This window comes from Pimephales promelas, chromosome 5, assembly GCF_988280905.1.
Source record: "Pimephales promelas chromosome 5, fPimPro1.hap1.1, whole genome shotgun sequence".
In the NCBI taxonomy this organism is placed as follows: domain Eukaryota; kingdom Metazoa; phylum Chordata; class Actinopteri; order Cypriniformes; family Leuciscidae; genus Pimephales; species Pimephales promelas.
In genome coordinates this window covers 36,469,638-36,491,640 of record NC_142773.1, presented here as the reverse complement: position 1 = coordinate 36,491,640, position 22,003 = coordinate 36,469,638, and the positions used below count along the sequence as shown (strand labels likewise).

The window sequence follows — 22,003 nt, the reverse complement described above, 5'->3', positions numbered from 1 at the left end:
TTTAAGGTCATTAATGAAAAGATCAAGAGAGGGATGATCAGATGGATCGAATAGAGCTGTATTTAAAAGCATGGAGAATGCCTGGAGTATGTATGGCTGGGCGAAAAAAGGAAAAGGAAGCTTACCCTCCTCCAGCTCTTCTTCATCGTACACGTCCACCTCCAGAAGGCGAATCAGCATTCGGAACAGAATTCGTAGAAACTGCAGATACGCACCTGTTTTTCCAACCTAACACAGAGCCAAAATGGAGAATGAGCAACTGGATGCTCGGCAAAGAGGACAATTAGCATGAAACAAAGGTCATCGTAAATGGTCGTGGCTTAACAACAGACTTTGTCTCTAATTGGTCAGGCATGGTAAATAATAATTATCCTATTTTGTTATTTTTTGCATATTTGAAAAGGTTAAATAAAATATTTGCTAAAATATTCGGTGCATTCTAATATAAATATCACTTTTGACCACTACAAAGAAAGAATAAGAATACAGTAGGATCATTTTGTTAATTTTTTTTTAAATAAAAAAATTGTATATATTTTGCTTAAGTTTTTATTAGTTAAAAGGTTTTAAACACTTAATTAACATTTTATAATGTAAAATAATTTTGTATATTTTAACTATATTTTAATAGATTTTTATAGATAAATATTTTTTTTCATTTTATGTACCTTAATTGTGTATTCTGCATATTTTAACTATTTGTAAAAATATTTAATTGCAACTATTTTTTAATTTAAATTGTGTATTCTGAATATTATAATTTTTTTAATTAAACAATTTTGTAAATTTTTTTGTATTTTAACTGTGTATTGTATTTATTTGAATTACTTTTTAATATTTAGCTTTTTTTATTTATTTAATTTTTGCACATTTTGTTTATTGAAAATTTATATTTTGTACATATTTTTTAAATATTTAACTTTATAAATCTTTTAAAATGAGTAATATTTTGTGTATTCTAATTTAAAATCACTTCACTACTAAGAAAGAATAAGAATACTGTAGGATATTTTTTATGATGTAATAAAATGTATTTTTTAAAATACTTAATTTGTATTTTTTTCTATATATTTTGCTTAAGTTTTTAAGCACTTAATATTTTAACATTCTATAATGTAAAATTATTTTGTATATTTTAACTATATTTTAATAGATTTTTATAGATAAATATTTTTTTTTCATTTTGTGTACCTTAATTGTATATTCTGTATATTTTAACTATTTGTACAAATATTTCATTTGTAACTATTTTTGTATTTAAATTGTTTATTCTGAATATTACACATTTTTAATAAAACTATTTTGTATATTTTCTACATTTTAAATGTGTATTGTATATATTTGAACTGCTTTTATTTAGCTTTTTTGTTAATTGAACTTTGTTTATTGAAAATCTATATTTTCTATGTTTTTTTAATATTTAACTTTATATATATTTTTAAATTAGTAATATTTTGTGTACTCTACATGTATTTTTGATCACTTTATTGTTATTAAACATCATAGTAGCAGTCATTGTGATGACTACCTTAACAAAAACCACCAATGAAACATTATCAAAATACATTTGATTCCCTTTTAAGCTCCATCTCACCTGTGGTGGCCCACTCAACAGCAGTCTCCTGGGATGGGGCGCAGCCGGCACTTCGTAATCCGCGTGGTGCTGCCTGGCTGTGGTCCACTGGCGATAGTAGAGGGACTGCTCTGCTCCGCCGAGACCGTGAGGAACAGGCGGTCTGAGTGGACTGCTCCACGCCACATCACTGTGAGGCAACAGAGATGCTGAACTGGGCTGACCCAGCGTCTCAGGCGCCAGCAGGGCGTACGCCGCCCGAGAGAGAACCGCCGTCCGGGGAAAGACCTGCGTCCTGTTACACTCACGTGGAGCCTGCGTGGACTGGCTCGGTCTCTGAGCTGCCGGAGAGGAGGAGGACGAGGAAGAGGACGAGGAGGCAGAGGAGAACGTGGACGTGGCGGAAGAGGAGGCTGCCTGGGAGTCACACTCCTGTTTGAAGCGAATGGGAGAGGTGCAAGAGTCCATTAAATTTCTGCTACCTGACGGGTCGCTGTGTGAGGCGGATTTGTCGAGTACACTTGAAGAACTGACGCCATTTTCTGTGGTAGAGCCTGAGGATTAGATAAGAGAAGATTTTATGAGTTATATAAGGACCACACAAGACAAGAGTCAGGCTCAACTTGTTTCCAGTTTCACTCACCAGAGGTCCTGGTTGCAGCACTGGCATTGCTGGGTGGTCTTTCCAGCTCCATATGGAGATCATCATGTTCTGTCGTTTCTCCTGAGCTCCTCTCATCGTCTCTCGGTCTCTCTTCTCTACTCGCGGCAGTTTTCGTCTCGGGTATTACTCTGCGTGTCACATACGAGCAGGCCAAACCCACTTCCTGTTCCAGTGCCGTGCGTGTCAGGTAGCTGGAGTCAATCAGCCGCAAGTCACAGTACTTCAGTGACCTGAACAAAAACACACACAAACACGCTCAGTCTGTATGCGACCCTTTCAAAAGTCAAAAATACTGTAGTTTAGTTTATCCTGTAGAATCTTATCTCGAAAAAAGCCAAACATGTATTGGAATAATGCTACTGGACCGTTAAATTAAAATTACAGGGAAAGCGGTTCCAAAAAAATCCTGAAAGATTTTCTTTATATTTCAATCTAACATCAATATTTTAGAAATGTAGCTCTAACAACTGTTGTAACCACAAGGTGGTGCTCTTTTAACAGAATAAAAAGAGAGCCGAAAGACTGGAAAGCACTGCGCATCATTTCATTTGTCCGGGTCATCGTGAAATGTCAGATAATATTAATATCTCTCTCATATTTGAACTAGATATCTGTCACCTGAATCAAGCCTGAGGAGACTGCAAGGTTTCAAGGTTGCAGTTTTTCATGTATAACTTGGATTATTATTTTAAATTTGAAAATAAATAATATTTTTACAAAAAAAATAATAATAATTGTTTGTTTCAAAAATGTATTTTTTAAAGGTAATTTTATTTAAGACAGATTTAACGAAGTAAAAAACAATGTTTTTACCAGAAAGATGTTAAATAAAAAAATACAATAAAAAAGTAATATTGTGAAATATTATGACAATTTAAAATAACTGTTTTCTTTTTTAATATATATTAAAATGTAATTTATTTCTGTGATGCAAAGCTAAATGTTCAGCATCATTACTCAAGTCTTCAATGTCACATGATAATTCAAAAATCATTCTAATATGCTGATTTGGTGCACAACAAATGTTTCTTACATTATTAACATTGAAAACAGTTGTGCTGCTTAATATTTTTTAAATATTTTTTTATTATATTAATATTAAGATTATATTAATATATATTTTTTAATTTTTTTATTAAAACTGTGATACATTTTTTTGTACGTGTATAAAAATATAACATCACAGAGTTGGCATGGAATACCTTGGGAAGGTCTCTCCTAGAGGATCTTTTCCCGTGAGGATGACAATGCATGGAAGCCCTTCCAGATCTTCATATGTTTGCGGGACCCACTCTTCATTTTTAGAGCCCCTCCAAGCCTGAAATGCATATGTTATTTATTCCACACTCTTAGAAGAAAAGGTTCTATATAGAACCTTAAAAGGTTCTATCAGCGCTACATATTTGGAACCCCTAAAAGGTTCTATACACTCATTCTCATTCCTCTGGGTTCTATATAGAACCCTGGGGTTCCGTGCTTGGCCAATAGAACCTTTTACCAAAAAAAAAAAAATGGTTTTATATAGAACCATTTTGGAGTTCCATATATGAAGCGGGGGATGGAACCATTTCTGGTTCTAAATAGAACATCCTCATGAGGGGATCTGGTTCTTACCCTCAGGCGGGCACAGAAGTGGACAGGCAGGCTGATCTCCGCCGCAGGGCTTCCCAGCAGCACTGCAAAGCGGTACTGTAGTCCCAGCTTGTCCCGGGCCTCTTCCAGCCGCTCCTGCGCCAGCCGTGCCAGCTGCAGCGAGGGCACGCGCACCAGCAGCATGTGCCCGCACCCGTGCCTGCTGCGTCCCGGCACGCTCAGCAGATCCTCCACCATTGCGAGCGTCTGAGGGGTCACGTGATCCCGCAGTGAGGGGGCCGCTGTGAGGGCCATCAGAGCCTCTGTGTACTGCTGTATCAACAGGTAGCTGCGGATCACCATACTGTGCAAATGCGGGTGCCTGAAAACAATGGAGAGGGATAAACTTGAAAGTGGTTCTGAGATGAACAGTTAAAAAGCAGTTGAGCAGTTAAAAGGGAAGGTAATTCACTCGAAATTCCCATTTTGATGTTGTATTTTTATTTTCGACATCGCTGCGTGAATATGAAGAACGGACTGACCTCTGCAGCAGGGTTTTGACCATCCGCTCAAAGGCGTCGTCACATCGAAGGATTGGACTTGCCACTCCCCACTGTAGGGACTTGCTGTAGTCCTTCAGCCCAAAGTAGACAAGGTCCTTAGGAGAAGCCTCACCCTGCTGTTACATGCAAAAAGAAAAATTATTTTAGTTTAGTGAGCACAATCACAATACTTAGCTATTGCTTGAAGATTCTGTTAATCTATGAATAACAACGATAATGTGTGATAACGTGTGCAATGATAAATACGTGAATGTGATTATAATTTTGATAAAAGCTGCTGAAATAAAGATTTATTTTTTAAGAGTGTTGTAATTTGCTTCAAAAATTCTTGTGATCTAATCTGCACCAAAGGCATCAAGAGTGAAGAAATGTAAACGTTAAATGTAAAACAGCCACGTTTTACCCTTTACGAAAATACCAAAAAATTGAAAAGAATTAAAAAATTCAACAAATATGTATGTTAACACATATTTAAGATTGGAGCATGAAATATAAAAGTTTCAAAATCAGTTATTGAGAAAAAAAAAACATAGTGATTGAACAATAACTGTTTTCTATTTTAATAAAATGTAATGTTGTTTTTGTGATTGCAAAGCTGCACTCTTAGAAGAAAAGGTTCTATATAGAATAGTATTTGGAACCCCTAAACGGTTCTATCCACTCTTAAAAAAAGGGTTCCTCTGGGTTCTATATAGAACCCTTGGGTTCCATACTACCAATAGAACCTTTACCAAAAAAATGGTTCTATATAGAACCATTTTGGAGTTCCATATATGAAGCGGGGGATGGAACCATTTCTGGTTCTAAATAGAACCATTTCTTCTAAGAGTGTGAATTTTCAGCATCATCCCTCCAGTTTTCAGTGTTACATGATCCTACAGAAATCATTTTAATATGCTGATTTGATGCTCAAGAAACATTTATTATAATTATCAGTGTTGAAAACAGTTGAGCTGCTTTATATTTTTGTGGAAACCACAATAAAAAAAATCTGAATCTTTTGATGAATCTTTTTTATTTGAAACAGAAATCTTTTGTAACACTATAAATGTCTTTACTGTCACTTTAGATCTTTTGACTCTTTTCATCCCAACAGAATTATCTTTTCAACAGTAATGTATGCATATACACTTACTGCTTACAATCCTCATCAAACATCTGATTCATCTGAAATCTTATCTTTCCTCCATAAATTCCTTCACAGATCTTCTCGGAGTCAGTGAAACTCACCAGGGTCTCAGTGTTGGGCCAGTGCACTTCATTCTGGGTACTGATGCGGGACTGACGGCTCTGCAGGGTGAACGGGAAGCAGCTGACCTGCAGCACCAGCAAGTTTATTGCTTCCAGAACCTCTGGACAGTTCACCACGCGGTCGGCCAATCCCTGCAGCTCCCCGTGACAAACCGACCCTGACAGAGCGCTGGCGGAGAGAGAGAATAAAGACAAGAAGTCTTGAGATGCCGTCGGGGACGTTTCTGAAAGATCTTATTACAAACCACGTAGTTGTGTTTCTCACCTGGTCAGGTCGACGTGCGAGTTGTCGTGAATAAGGACGAAGAGCGTATAAGGGTTCTGCTTGACCTTCCTCATGAAGGCCTCCATTTTTGTGTGGACCTCCGCGTCCAGACGCACCACATACTTGTCAGACTTCTGTAGGGCAAATGAAGCGTCCTCTATACCCAGATCTATCAGGACGCCTAGCAAAGACACAAGGACAATATTACTGTAATGACTCTTTCATCACATTACCTTTCCTGGCAAGGTTTTTGAAAATGTTCTTTCAATGTTTTTTTTTTTTTTTTTTTAAGTCTTGACATTGAAAACAAGTTGAATATTGCATAACTCTTTATCAACCATTGACAAGATTTTCTGTCTTCCCTGCCAGTAGTTCACTTTTAAAAAAACTTTTGCTGATAATTTACTCACCCCCATGTCATCCAAGATGTCCTTGTCTGTCTTTCTTCAGTCGAAAAGAAATTAAGGGATTTTTTTTTCCGGGATTTTTCTCCATACAACAGACTTCAATGGGAACCAAAGGGTTCAAGGTCCAAAAGACAGTTTCAGTGCAAACTGTTCAAAGGGCTTTAAACGATTACAGATGATGAATAAGGGTCTTATCAAGCGAAACGATCACTCATTTAAAAAAAAATAACACACTTTAAGTTTTATAAGCTCAAATGATCGCCTTGCTCTGTTCTGTGATGTGCGTTTGTGACTCTCCTGTTCAAACTCGTTCATCAAAATGAACGAATCTTTTCCAGAGTCAATTCGTTCATTTCGTTCATTGAATGAACCAAATGACTCGGAAAAAATTTGTTTTTGCATTTTGATGAACGAGTTCGAACAGGAGAGTCACAAACGTGCATCACAGAACAGAGCAAGGCGACCATTTGAGCTTATAAAACTTAACTTAAATGAGCGATCGTTTCGCTTGATAAGACCCTTATTCATCGTCTGAAATCGTTTAAAGCCCTTTGAACAGTTTGCACTGAAACTGTCTTTTGGACCTTGAACCGTTTGGTTCCCACTGAAGTCCATTATATGGAGAAAATCCTGGAATGTTTTCATCAAAAACCTTAATTTCTTTTCGACTGAAGAAAGAAAGACATGGACATCTTGGATGACGTGGGGGTGAGTAAATTATCAGCAAACGTTTTTTTAAAAAGTGAACTACTCCTTTAAAGGAATTTTTCCAGCAATCGATGTTTTCACTGTTATTCGGTAAGGTGCGTGATAAGCTAATGCGATTATCAAACATTCAACAACATATAAATCAAAAATGCCTAATGTTACTGAATGAAATGTCGATCCAGGGAGATCTAAATGACTGTGTGAAGCTTTGAAGGTGTTCTGAATCCGATTCGGATGAAGTCTTTGACAAAAACTCGATTTTCTCAGCCTTTTGTTGAAAATGGTCCTTTTTTAAGAAAATTACCCACATTCAAGTGTTGATAAAAAATGCATGAAGCTGAAATGGGTTTTCTTGTTTAAAAGCAGATTCTCTGTTCTTTATTTTGACATATTGAATGTTCAGATTGTTCAAAAATGTTTGTGAAATGGATCAAAAATGCTGACGCTGAGTGGCAACTTTATAAAAACAAACAAAAACTTGTTTATAAGAAGTAAAATCTGCTATCTGGTATCTTCTGCTGTGACGTACCTGATAGTCGTATTCGCTGGACTGTTTGGTGAACCAGGACATGGGAGGGCGGGACCAGAATCAGGAAGTCTACCTTGCAGAAGCGGCCCAGATCTAAGCTCTGGCTCCCTGAGTCAGCGATAGCACACACCTGCGACAAAAGGCTGCGTGCAACACTCAGCTGAGGAGGATGTATCTGAAAGCCATCACTCAGAAGATCTGTAACACATCAAAAGTCAAGCAGCGTTTCCAAGATTTCAGAGCAAATGAGTTTGGTCGCACATCGAATCTGGATGACCAAATGAATAGTCTGAGACATAGGGAGAGAGCGAAGGCTCACCTGGCCCTGACTCTGGTACCATGGCTGCAGCCTCCTGGGAGTGGATGTATTCGGTGAGATGTCCATGAAAGGGCTGAACCACCCGGTCTTTGCATTTACGCTGGTACCGAACCAGCTGTTTGTCCATGTTGTCACCTGTAACACCACAATCAATTTGAAATTAATAAAGACGACACATACAAAAGTTTGAGGTCAAAACAAAAATGTGTTTTTACTATGTTTAAATAAATGCTGCTCTTTTGAACTTTCAATTCATCAAAGAATCCTGAAAAAAATTGATAATGGTTTCCACAAAAATATCAAGTAGCACAATTTTAATAATAATAAAGAATTTTAAATTACCATTTTAATGAAAGAACTTTTTAAATTATTTTCAAAATTTTCAAATAAATTGCAATAATGTTCCACGATATTACTCAATTTTTGATTAAATAAATGCATCCTTGGTAGACATAAGAGAATTCTTTCAAAAACATTCATAAATCTTACAGACCTCAAACTTTTTAACCGCAGTGTACAGCTGATAAGAGTCCATTTCATTGCGCAATAACTGGACTAACATCAAAAATCCAAAATTTGACTTACCTTTCAGTTTATGGTCAATTTATAGCCTTTCAAACACTTCCTAAAATCACCACAGAGGGCGCATGACCACACAAATCTACTCCAGCTTGAAATATCTGACCACTTGCATTATATGCTTCACCCCAAAATCGCTGCATGCATATAGACTTTTTAATTAATTTGATGAAATATGTGATGGATTCCACTACATTTGTGGGCTGAGACTCACCTAATGAGGTGCTTTGGAAGTGTGAGGCAAGCACACTAACTTTCCCAGTGATGAGCTCGTAGCTGATCTCCTTCAGAAACTCATTCGTAGTGAGCATGCTCTCAGCCAAGGCCCGAGACTGATATTTACCTGAGAAAAACAACGGCTTATGGAATGATTTTTCAGGCACAACCTGACATTGTGTAAACTCCTTAAAGGGATAGTTCACCCAAACATGAAAATTCTGTCATTATTTACTCGAATATTCAAGCCCATAGGATTTTCATTCATCTTCGGAACACAAATGGTGATACTTTTAATGAAATCTGAGAGTTTTTTTGTCCCTTCATTGAAAGTCTATTCATGCTTCATAAAGAGATCTCTCATATTTCATTAAAAATATCTTAATTTTGTGTTCCGAAGATGGGTTTGGACTGACATTAGGGTGAGTAAATGATGACAGAATTGTTATTTTTGGGTGAACTATCCCTTTAAATGGCATTCTTATATGGTGCACAGTTCCTAAATGGACAAAAATGAAACTATGAACTGAGAATGAAGTATCTGAGAGCAGCAGAACTTACCCAAGACGAGCACACAGAACTCATTCACTCCACTTTTGGTGGTGCAGATAATGAGCACATAGTTGGGCAAACACTGCTGCTGCTGCGGTGGTGTTTCACTCAGAGAGCGCAGCGACTCAGAGATGCCCTCCCCTAGGGAGCCGTGGGTGGCCAGCACCTGAACGCTGCCTCCTGACACACTGGCCTCCATTCGAGCTAACCAGGGCAGCTGGGAGGGCAACATGGGAGGGCCGGTCGGACCGCACAGCATGGCCTTCAGCACGATCTGCTCGAACTCTTCCCGTAACGGGATCTGCTCCGTACCTGCATTAAAGACAGAAAAATAATAAACCATCCACTTGTTTCAGATGTTGGGATCCTTCTAAAGTCTGTACAGAGACACAAACTAGCTGTTTAAACTGGACACGTAAAAGCAAAAGTTGCTTATCCACAAACTGAATGCACATCTGTAAACTGTATCCAGTGTAGACAGCGTTAGTGGTTATAATGGATTCTTTTTACTTTTGATGCGACACAACGCTCCAACAAATGGTTTAAGGTGCGATGATGTATAACTAACTATTCACCAATGTCTTGTTCCGGAGGCAGTCAAATGCAAATGTATTTGCCCATGTGATGTCACAGAACCCACAATATCAAAACAACAAAAAAACGCATATTTGATTTCTTATGTCATGATGACCCCTTTAAAACGTATTTTCAAACGTGTTCTGATAGGTATGTCAGTGTTATTTACCAAGTCGAGCAAGATATTGAAGTGTGAGTAGGATCATGGTCTCTGTAGTGAGTAACTGGTTTGCTGACATGCCCAGACTGGCGAGGGTCTTCTCGTTGAGCTCTCTGCCCTTATAGCAGCTCACCAGCAGGGGGCTCACCAACAGATCACCCACATTGCCAAAGAAGTACGGTAAAGTGCCTTGACCTGGAGAAGATATTCAAACAAAACATGCGGTCACACACACATCAAAACATTTAGGGACAAAGACGAACTCGAGAGATCTGGTTATATTGTTTCTGTATTCTCATTTCTGTAAAACTGGCCTGGATGTGAAGATATCATGCATTATTATTTCTTATAATAATAATAATAATAATAATAATCAAGAATCCTCATGCCCATTTAAGTGGTAGAAAACAATCATGTCTACTTAAGATATTTACTACTTCACAATGTTTTTTATTAAAAATATACAATACTATGACTACTACTACTAATAATAATAATCAAGCATCAATCCTACTTGTAATGTAGATTAATTACTATACAAAGCAGTATTATTAAAAAAAATATATATATAAAAAATAATAATAGACCAAGATTAAGATTAACTACTTTAAAATAAAAAAGAAAATGCAGAAAAAATAACAATAAAGGACGATGCATACTTAATAAGATATAATAAATGACTTAATAAGATAGATTTCCTGCTTTATAAGATTTTCCTTTCAAGAATTTCATTCTTTTTATAATGATATTAGGACAGTTGCATCACTCACTCAAAATATCAAAATATTCATTCATAAATTTGCATTTAATAAGAATGTTTTGAAGACAGAGCACTAACCAATGAGAAGGACTGGCCGGACCCCGGAGGAGTTCAGAAGGTTGTCAGGAATGATGACAGTTTCTCCCGCTGTGATTGGTTGGGGTTGTATAACCCCTGACACTGATGGAGGCTGTTGATTGGACAGGGGCAATAAAGAACCTGGAACGAAGGAGCAAAGCATTAAATGTATGCATGTTTTTCTAATGGAACAAATAGCATGTGCTGTCAAGCCATTGTGGAAACCTAATAATATTTTGGACGGATCTCTTCAGCCTCTCGGGCTTTGTTAACGGAGACACACTCCAATCAATGCCGAGGACAAGGTAACTAAGCTACAGGATCTCCAAGCTCCACTCCTTCAGGGAGTTGCATAAACCCTTCAAGCTGCAGCTAAACAGTTCAGGGACTCATTTAGCGTGACCTTTCACCCCTATTTTTATGGAAACAATGAATAAATCAACCTTGTGGATGGAATATGTCATGTCCAATGGTACTTGTCAGTGTTGTAGTCGAGACCACTTCACTCGACACCGAGACCAGAGAGAGTCGAGTCCGAGTCGAGACCAAGACCAGTGAGGGTTGATTACCTAATTTACTTTTATTTACTTAGAGAAATACTTTTTTTTTTTACTGAATTTACTTAGAGTTTAAAAAATATGATCAGTTTAGGGTAAAAAGGCCACATAGTAGGTGGTGTTAAAAGTAATTTTATTACAATTTGTCATGCGCAGTTGCGCACTAGAAAATCACCAATCACTGAGCGTGTCAATCAATTTAAAGAAATATTTTATTAACATACATTAATAATCATGAAATATATTTTTAATTGAACTCGAGTGGACTCGGGAATAATTCCGAGTCCTAAAAAAAAAATGTTCGAGTACGAGTCAATTCCGAGTCCAAATGGACACGAGTCCATGACAAGACCAAGACCATTAAAATATGGTCTCGAGACCGAGTCCGAGACGAGTCAGAGTCTCGAGTACTACAACACTGGTACTTGTTCAAATAAAAAGTGAAGGTAATCAAATTCAAGCTCTGGGAGATGCATAAACAGATAGGACGAACAGACTGCAGACATAAAAATAGAATAACAACAAATGAGTATGATTAGGTCGGACCCACCAGAGCTGCACGTCAGCGGTCGGATAGCAGGCACAGGGACAGCCGTGGCTGGGACGGGCACTACAGAGGCGGGGTGCCAGCTACGGTGGCGCTTTTTGGGCGGACCTGATGCCATTGCAGAGGATGCTGCAAAAAAGAGCAGATATGTTTGTTATCATCAAGAGAATCATTTCATTTTATATTTTGACCCAATGCAAATTGCATATCGTAAACAAACATCTAATCAGTTAAAATAGACTATTGCTGTTGATGGTTTGAGCACTAATGAATGACATGCAAAAGGCAGCATTGTGATTGGCTGGTTTAATGCTTACCTGGACTGTCTCCAGGCTCTGTGGGCCTATAGCCATGATTAGGTGTGGCGAGTGGGCTTGTATGAGGGGGGCTCAGTAGACTGGACCGCCCGTCCATACTCAGACCATTAGTTAGACTGTTTACTCGGAGGGCAGTGGGAACTAAACAACAAATACATGTTGGGAATTAAAGAAAATATAAACACTCTACCATTCAAAGATTTATGCTCATCAAGGCTGCACCTATTTGATCCAAAAATACAGTAAAAACAGTAATATTGTGAAATAATAATTAACCGATTTATATCTGAATATATATTTTTGCAGCTATATACTGTATATATACACCCAAATCATACATACTTAGGAAAGTGCCCTAAGGGGTGTGATGCTTTAAACATCATTGGCTAATGTCCACTTTTCTGGTCCCCAACGTACACACAAGCACACAATCTCGCTCATTTCTAAAAGAAAATGGGTCCTGGAGAGCACCGTTTATTGATTTCCTTTAACTAATAGCATATTGAAAATGAACTGCTGGGCTACTTTTACATCTAATAATCCTGACACATACACAAACAGAACACATAAGTGTTAAACGTCAATCAAAGGGAAATTGAAGCGTGGGGTTACATTAAAACCCTTAATACAGCATTCTGATCTTATATTGATTAGTTTGGAGTGAGTGTGTATGTGTTTGCAAATGCAGCCAATACAAATGACCTTCATTAATTCTGTCCGTTTGTGGAGAAAAACAAACAATGAAGCAGCTAACAACATTTGAGCCACGAAGTTGATTATAATTAGGCGGCTGTGTGGTTTCTTCAAATCTCTAATGAGAAATCGTGACATGGTGATGCTTTCTTTAGCAAATACCACCAATTAACAAGCACACTGAATTGCCAAATTCTAGTGACTAAATTACTAATCCCTCAAAACTTTGAATCACGATTCAAAAGCAAATAGTACTTGCATTTATGGCTTTTTAGCTTTGTATTATGAGCAAAACAATGCTAGTTTAATAATTCAAAAAATGAGGACAAATATCTGGTACCGATCGGTAACGTCTTGGTCCCGTGAGTCGGTGTGTTCAACGGTTTGAGGAAGCCCAGCTCTGGGGGTCCAAAAATCCCTGAGGATGAGCCAGATTGCAAGCGGGCAGGAGGCGAGTCTGTGGATCAAAGAACAACTTATTATGAATGCAAATGCATTTTACTGCAAATGGGAAATTAAGAAGATATTGATTTCATAATTTAGATGAAAGACCAAAATTCATTACATTTGGTTACAATAATAAGTCCTATTTTTTTGTATGGTAAAAGACTGTTATCGTCACTAATGGACGCACTCTGTGGCCAGCTGCCCAGCCCTCTGAATGGTGTTGTGAGGAAGAATGAGACAATGACTTGCTTTCTTTCACCAAACACTGTTGGGTAAACACTGTGTGGCCTCCAGCCAGATGTCACCAAATGCTGAGTAGCCCCCCACCCCCGTTTGTACCCTCCCCCAGACCAGAACATGACCTCTGTGCATGCAGGAACCAACAGAAGATGGACATCCTCCCTTGGACAGATGCAGCATGTGTTGTCTTACACTGGACCTCCAATGAGTGTGTTTTCATCCTTTTTTTAAATACTAGAGAGCTTTTAGAAGACTGTGGCACACAATATTTGATTTACACTCACCTGAGAGGGGGAAGGGAGATGGACTGTGGCCGTTTGTGTCTCCATTTTCTTTGCTGCTTAGTGAGGATGAAGAACTAGGCTTGGATGAAGAAGCACTGCCTGAGAATGGCCGTGTCTTACAATCTGTGAAACACAACATTTATTTAATGTCGAGTGAACCATCCTTGTCTGTCGAATCAAAGAGGTTCAGTAACAACTTGTTAATGTATGTATTTTTTTCAGGGCCTATTTTCCCAATTCAAACTTTATTTTTCTGTAATTTCTATGGAAGAAATCATGAATTATCAGTAAGTATCAATTTGAAATAAAATACAAATGCAAATAAGATTGAATTGGCAATTAAATAGATATTAAATTAACTTTGGAATAACTTTAATGAATTTAACTTTTTAATTAAAGTCAAATTCATCGCTGGTTCCTTCAAGGTTTTATAATAGGGGTTTTCGATTTATGTGATTTATGTGTAAAATAAGGTCATTACTTTACTTTACTTTGACGTTGTCTTTAACAAAATGCGAATTCTGAAATAGTTATGATCATTTTTGAAAATGTAAGTTTTTAAATAAGTATTTAGATAAGACAGCTTTGTGTGTGAGTGTGTGCAGTTTATTTTGTAGAACAAAATGTCAAAGTATCATCAAGTTATGTTTACCACAGGCTTTATTTTACTCATAAATAGGAAAATCCCATAGGAAAATCTCAAAGGAAACAGTGTTTCAACTTCTGGGTTCTGACGTCATAACTGCACCACTCTATTCATTTAATTTGCTAAATTTAAGCAAAATATTTAATAAAAAAATTAATTAAAAAAGAATATAAAAAATATGTAAAATTTGGAAATTATCCTTAAATACTATATCTTAATATCTTAAAATAGTCCATTTTACGTTCATTAATTTGAAAATAAAACAAAAATGCAAATAAGTTTGAATTGGCAATTAAATAACACATTTAAATTAAATTACTTTTAATACATTTGTTAACTTCAATATTTGAGCTTATTTAACATTTAAAAATGCAAATAATTTGGAAATGATCTTTAAATACAACCTCTTAATCCAATTGCGAAGTAAGTTATCCTCAGACACAGTTAATCATGTGAATTTAAAACTACATATAAATGACGCATCACACACTATCTGTGCCATGCAAAGTTTTGCAAACGCCTGTGGTACCTTTCCAGCAGATGAGGGCTCCCTTGCACAGAGCACCCTGAGAGTTCTTCACCAGGTAGTACTTTAAGTGCTTCTGCTTCTTCGGCTGAGTGGATAACTTCAGGTTAATGTGGTTGGAAAACTCGGTGAAGTAGCGGAAACCTTTCTCACCGCAGCCTACACAGTTCCCCGAAAACCCTGCATAAACACGCAAACACACATCACTATGTGCCGTGTAAAGGCCATTGCACACCGAGTCCGAAATTCGCATCCGAAATTTTCGCACGTTAAAAAAAAAATTCGACCTCACGTTATGTCAGTCACGCTTGCACACCGCCTCCGAAACTTTCGTCCGTCATAAAATTAATCGGATCGGGTTCGATTTTCTGCGTTTTTCGCATCCAGAGCCAGCATTTTGAGAGGTCTTTTGACAATTCAGGGCCGGGGGGAGCTCGTCCTCAAATCATTCATGCGCCGTGCTTTCAGTTTCGGTTTTCAATTCGATCAAGTGTTTATGTTCTCTTCTCTATATTGGATTATGAAATTAATAAACCTCCCCTTTCAATCAGATTGAAATTTAGGATCGAAAAAGGTGTGATTGAGCAGCCTATTCGATAACTAATGTATTATTTGGGCACAATACACAATAACAGCCTAGCTGTTCTGTCTGCCCAGCGCTTCCAACGGGCCGCGCGCGGGTGTGTGTTTGTCCGTGTGTGTGTGTCCATACCTGGTCCATACCAGACACACTGCCAGTCTCCGTTCAGAATCGATTGGTTCACGGAAATTGGTGGTCTTGTTTTTAATATGTGGCTCTAGAATCGCTAGCAAAGCATCGAACTGTCCCACTGACATTCTGAGGTAAATTTTGAATCGCTCAGGATAAATTCGCAACTCCTTGATAAGGAAAGTCTCCTTCCTCTCGGTCTCGGCGCAATTTCAGGATTGGATGGACGTAATATTTTTTTTCTTTCTTCCCTTTTCAATAAGAGAGAGGGCAAAAATCATCCTCACTGACGAATCCATTTGGTATTTTTGCGTTTTTTCCCGCAAAGGTTTAAGAAATACGCAACGGACTCGGTGTGCAAGGTTTCTATGCGTGACGAATTTTTAAGCTGACGAACACGAAAATACGCATACGAATATTTCGTGCTCGGTGTGCAATGGCCTTAAGACTGAAAGACTACACAACAAACTATTAAGATTTTGATCAACATCACTATATCCTGTACTCTAACACTGTTACAGGCAATCAAATGATAAATCACCTCTCTTTAGTCCAAAATCCATCTATATACCAAATATCCTAGTTTCGTAACATTTCACAGGCACAATGAGATTTGTAGAATAAATGACTAATTTAACTTGAAGTAGGTCATGAAATTGTATTGATCACCAACCTAAAAGTGCATTTTTCCCATTCTCATCTGGCAGGAAGCGCTTGTCCACTGCACAGACGAGGATGTGCTCTGGGATGCTGGGCGATTTGGCACCAACCAGCTCAAACCCAGTGGGAACCTCGACAGACTCTGTTGCCATGGAAACCAGGCGTAGATCCTTTCCTGCTTGACAGAAACCTGAACACAGATGACTTGAGTCAGCGATATAATGTAGACCGGCCATGTTGATGTAGCTAAATGCACGACGATTCACGTTCTGCACAATGTTTCAATGCCACTGTGTCAACTCAAGTCTTGCAATGTCATTACCATACATTTCACCTTGACACTGACTTGACAATTTGCTCTGTTCATAACACCTCGCTTTCATAAGGCTTCAGAAGACCTGGAATATATGCGGCCAACGGTAATGGTACTTATGGTTGTTGGTTTTCCCATGGAATTGGGCTACTTTTACATTTACGTTTATTAATTTAGCTGACGCTTTTTATCCAAAGCGACTTACAATTGCAGGTCGCACGCCTCTGGAGCAACTAGGGGTTAAGTGTTTTGCTCAGGGACACATTGGTGTCTCACAGTGGATTCGAACCCGGGTCTCTCACACCAAAGGCATGTGTCTTATCCACTGCAGGTGTCTTATCCAATTATATTTACATATACGCAGGCGCAGAACACACATGCAAGTTGGCAGTTGCCTTTTGGTGTGTACTTTTACACTGTTGCTGTGGGGTTGTTGTTTTTTTAAGGCCGGGAAACACCAAGCCAAGCCCACAGGCCGTTTTTGAGCGTCCGTCGAGTCGATTTTGGGCCGATTCGGCATGAAGAATCGTTGTCGGTCAGTCGGTGAGAGAGAGATCTCTGTTTGGTTGTTAGCGAACAAGTCAGTGCACAAGAATAAAAGTGAAAGGGACGAAAGCGAGCACAGAAGTCAAGACCATACAGACAGGCTGTTAGTATTTTACATCAACTGAGCATTCAAATGCAGGAATATTTTCATAATATCAAGAGCAGACTGGAATAAAGAAAGTGATCAGCATGATTGATATTCAAAATTACGTATATACGCAGGTGCAGAACACACATGCAAGTTGACCGTCGCCTTTTGGTGTGTTCAAGCGCAGATTTTTGGCCGAGACGAAGCCAACGAGTGGCGACAACACATTCATCACCACTAGTTCTTTGAGATCGGATTTAGTCCAATCGCCAGTTTGCAATATCAAGCAGCATAACAGACTGATTTTGTACAGCTAACATAACTGGAAGTGGCACCGATGACAGCCTAGCACCTTCAATTTAAAAACGGCCACACCTACTCTTATATTAAAAAAGAAGGTCGATAAAGAAGGTGATATGGGTTTGGAACAACACGAGGCTGGTGTTTTTACCATCAACAGTGCAGCAGCCATCAGGGGGCGGTCCCTGCAGGTAAGGCAACGGTGGACTGCTGGTGTCTGAATCTTCCTCCTCATCCATATCATCAACAGAATTGGAGGACTGGCAATTCACCAGCACATGGCTGGGTGGGTCGGACTTCAGACTCAGGTTCATTTTGGGCTTAATATCTGTAGGGCAGAATCAGGAACAGGTGTGCTATTGCTTTACATACACACAAACACATAGATACATACATATGAGCTTTTAATAAATGTTATAGTAATTTTTAAGGAGAGGATTTACCAAAAATTTCCCAAATAAGCTCTATTTGATGAAAACTATTTGATGGCCTTGCTTACCTTCCAGGTTGGCAGAATACTGATCAGGCTCGAGATACAGCTGTGTGAACACAGGCTGTGGATCACCACTGCTCGATCTTAATGAAGCCTCTATAGAGTTGTGTAGAGCTTCTTCAAAGCGGGCAGATTTTAGTTGCCCTGCGTATGAATTCCCCATGATCTGAAATGAAACATACTCAAATCTGTCTTCTATAAACACCACATACACACACACATCACGATTGGTTCAGTTATGTTTTGAACATTTTTATATCTTCAAGGGATTCCATTTATAAAGAAGATGAGAGGGAAGGAGACATTAATGTAATGTCCTGATGGACTGCTTGGAGGAGATTTCAATTCCACCCTGAACAAGGCTATTTTAGTCTTTCGTAGAATAGCCCTTGAGATCGTTTCTAAAACAACCATCCTTAGGACTTTTCTGCAGACTCTGAATTATTTTCGTTCAGACATACTTAACTATAAAATGATGAATCAACTAAAGAAAAGTAAGGAATATTATACTGTCAGGAAGTCATTATCACAAAATAAACTCAAGTCCTTAATGGAATACTCCAATTTTTTTGGAAATGGGCTCATTTTACAAAACTGTTGAGTTTTACCGTTATTGAATGCATTCAGCCGATCTCCGGTTCTGGCGGTACCAATTTTAGCATAGCTTAGCATACATCATTGAAGTGGACAAGACCACTAGCATTTCTCAAAAAAAAAAAAAAAAAAGAAAATAACCAATGTGTTTATGTCTTTCCTATTTAAAACTTGACTCTTCTGTAGTTACATCGTGCACTAAGACATTTTAGAAATGCTAATGGTCTTGTCCACTTCAATGATGTATGCTAAGTTATGCTAAAAGTGGTACTGCCAGAACCAGAGATCGGCTGAATGGATTCAGAAATGGGAGGGGAGTTGGAAAATGAGCCTATTTCCAAAAAAAAAAAAAAAAAAGTGGAGTATCCCTTTAATGCTAATCTGAACGCCTTTAAAGACTGATTAAGCTAACTGTACATTAACCCAGAGATATTTCACTGCAGACCGACACAGTTGACCAATAACAACTGGGTATACCAGAGAGACATGAAATACATATTTTAATAACAATAACTAATAACTGTACCCATTTATTAAAAGTAGTCCCTGTCAATCTGTCATGTAATACAGCTGTTATCATGTAACTAGCAACTTTTACCCTTGAGCTACACATCAGGTATAACGTGACATCTGTTAGACCATCTGCTCGGCACTGACACTTTCATTTGCACTTCTGATTGCATTTCCTTTACAACAAAAGCTCTGTTTCTATTTGTGATCTGGACAACAATCAAGACAAGATGAGTTTGCAGTCATCAGTGACTCAGCAGGGCCAAAGAGTTCACATAAAAAATCCTCAAAGACAGACAGCTCTCATATTTGATAATTAACTACTTGTATAGAACTGCAACAACATATAAAATCCTCACATTTGGACAATTTTAGTAATATTCGTAGATTTATTTTGCTGTTATCATAGTGAAAGAAACCACTGTACCTTTGATTATATATATTTAGCAGTACAAGGACAGGATCACCTCTTCTCCATGGTATATCAAAGTTGAACCACCCTACAGACATATGGCAAATGGTCAGACAAAAGGCAAGTTTCATTTACAGTATAAATATCATATACATTAACATATGGCACATAACTTGTTTATATATTGGGAAAACAAAGCCAAAATGCACTTGTTGAACTGCACATCACAAATATTGGAGCATTAGAGATTGGGATTATTTTGCTTTAAATGCACTGATTGAAGAATTTATTATAGTATAAATCAATTTTAGTGAGTATTAATCCATGCATCATCTCAGATCAGACAGTTGTTTGTTAAGTAGAACAGATTGCACTGCAGTGATCTCCAACATATGTAGCTGTTAACTGATAACACTGAGGGATGAGTTATATGACTCTATGACCTCAAGGGAATGTTTGTGGAACGCATAGGGGAAAGGAACTCCACGTCTCTTACTTCGACTTACACAAAGACTGATGGGACATGTTTTGTTCTTTTGGCCTGGTTAAAACAAGAGTGAAATGAAGTAAAGCCATCAATCAATCAGGTAAATACTTCTGTCGAGCGTATCCTGAATTTGCAAAAATAAATGACCTGCACACTTTTAAAAAAAATCAGAAAATAAACTAGGCTATATATGGGGGACTTCTATTAATAGTTTTTAAAATCTAGGTTACAAAATCGATCGGTTTGTAAATATAACTCTACCAGGATTTGTCTCAAAATAAACACCATTACAATTAATATGTTCTATCTCTGTACTTATTTGAAAAATACGTGCTTTGTGAATGATTACCAAGAAAATCAGATCTAATTGAGATTGCAGTCCTAAGAGGCACGTTACCATCAGATCCACTTGAAAAACCTTTCTCTATAAGAATCCACATGGATTTGGATCAGTTTTTTTTTTAGATAAAAGCAAAGGAAACAATGATTAACACAGAAAACTGTTGGTGGGATAATGCATGGTTTGTGTGAGCAACAAATTGCACACACTGTTTTACAAACAGCTCACTTGAGGCCTGTTGGGCCAAGTTTCAGCTAATCACTCATCTTGGTACTGTGGTAAACAGAGGCAAATTGAAGTACCTGAGCATAGTTCTGTCTTGCCTTCAGGACTCTCCGGGTCCAGTTTGACTGCTAATGATATTTAGGAGTGTTAAATGCTAATGTGGACAAGCCTGCGGAGAGCCCTGCCTTTAGGCCAAGAGCTGTTCCAGCTCAACTCTTACTGCTTCCATATGTTTTCAATTTGCTTTCTAATTCTATATCTGATTATCCATACAATGCAAAATTGTCAAGACACAGATTTCATGTAAAAATAGACCACCCCCTTGCCCTTTTACAAGAAATTGAACATAATTACTGCTAAAAACATATATGACACTTAAAGTTTACAATCAATGAACATAGGCGTTCTTTTCTCTCTGCAAAACGAGTTTACCGACACCAAGGACTTAATGTGACTGAAATAGTGTGTTGCAAAATGGTCCAATACCAAATAAAGAATTCAAAAGCTCTATAAATACAAACAAGGGGATCTTGAAATAGCCAGGAAGGGAGACACATTTTAGGTAGCCAAAACAAAACAAACCGCAGACATAATTATGCAAAGCTACAAAGGTTAATTTACTTTGCTGGTAAAATTTGTTTTGTCACGGATTAACAATTTTAAAACAATGTGCCCCAATAGACGCAACAAGTCTAGATTCAGACCACTATTTGGGTGCCACATGTATATTGAAGCATTTGTTTTTTGACCTAACTTTGTGAAGTAGATTTTAATATGTTCATTTAAAAGGCCCTTTTATTAATAACAAAAAAAAAAAATACATTTAGCGTGGCCGTTCTTCGTTAGTGGAGCAATTTGTCTGGTTCATTCCGATAATGAACAACAAGCTAAATATATTTATGCCTTTTCAGAGTGCAGACCTTTCAGATTTCTTATTCTTGTAAAAGCTTTTGGCATCAGTACTTGAACATGACGGGAGAGTGCTGTTTTATTTCTAATACATTTCTAAAGTAGGTGGAGGTCAAATAAAGTGTTTAAATGAAATGTGCCACATATGGCAATAAATGTGGTTACAGTCCCACACTGCACTGTACCTCAAAAGGCCTTTCTCTCAATCCACTCCCTCTTTTGTTTCCTCCCTTATCTGCATAATTACATTAAACTGCTGACAATGGGAGAGAAAAGCTAGCTTTCAATAAACAAATTCTACTTTTTGTTTCACAAAAAAAATCCTAATAAAGCTAAAAAAGGTACAAACATACAGATTCAAAACAAGACATTCAACCAACACACCATT

The 22,003-nt window shown here is 37.8% G+C and overlaps 1 protein-coding gene across 1 annotated transcript in view; it reads right to left on the bottom strand.

The window, feature by feature from the left end:
• The window catches only part of greb1l (GREB1 like retinoic acid receptor coactivator), a 57,870-nt gene that overhangs the window by 10,417 nt on the left and 25,450 nt on the right, over nucleotides 1-22,003 (bottom strand). Inside the window, exons 2-24 of the mRNA XM_039677486.2 lie at nucleotides 19,670-19,742; nucleotides 18,145-18,304; nucleotides 17,797-17,973; nucleotides 16,412-16,588; nucleotides 15,033-15,209; nucleotides 13,858-13,980; nucleotides 13,227-13,343; nucleotides 12,194-12,334; nucleotides 11,880-12,005; nucleotides 10,773-10,913; nucleotides 9,944-10,129; nucleotides 9,208-9,510; nucleotides 8,645-8,773; nucleotides 7,852-7,986; nucleotides 7,533-7,730; nucleotides 5,889-6,069; nucleotides 5,603-5,792; nucleotides 4,352-4,488; nucleotides 3,852-4,191; nucleotides 3,440-3,555; nucleotides 2,217-2,467; nucleotides 1,595-2,127; nucleotides 126-228 (exon numbers count right to left, since the gene is read on the bottom strand). Coding sequence (XP_039533420.2) covers nucleotides 126-228; nucleotides 1,595-2,127; nucleotides 2,217-2,467; nucleotides 3,440-3,555; nucleotides 3,852-4,191; nucleotides 4,352-4,488; nucleotides 5,603-5,792; nucleotides 5,889-6,069; nucleotides 7,533-7,730; nucleotides 7,852-7,986; nucleotides 8,645-8,773; nucleotides 9,208-9,510; nucleotides 9,944-10,129; nucleotides 10,773-10,913; nucleotides 11,880-12,005; nucleotides 12,194-12,334; nucleotides 13,227-13,343; nucleotides 13,858-13,980; nucleotides 15,033-15,209; nucleotides 16,412-16,588; nucleotides 17,797-17,973; nucleotides 18,145-18,301 — 4,138 coding nt within the window. The 5' untranslated portion in view covers nucleotides 18,302-18,304; nucleotides 19,670-19,742. The remainder of the gene's footprint in view (nucleotides 1-125; nucleotides 229-1,594; nucleotides 2,128-2,216; nucleotides 2,468-3,439; nucleotides 3,556-3,851; nucleotides 4,192-4,351; nucleotides 4,489-5,602; nucleotides 5,793-5,888; nucleotides 6,070-7,532; nucleotides 7,731-7,851; nucleotides 7,987-8,644; nucleotides 8,774-9,207; nucleotides 9,511-9,943; nucleotides 10,130-10,772; nucleotides 10,914-11,879; nucleotides 12,006-12,193; nucleotides 12,335-13,226; nucleotides 13,344-13,857; nucleotides 13,981-15,032; nucleotides 15,210-16,411; nucleotides 16,589-17,796; nucleotides 17,974-18,144; nucleotides 18,305-19,669; nucleotides 19,743-22,003) is intronic.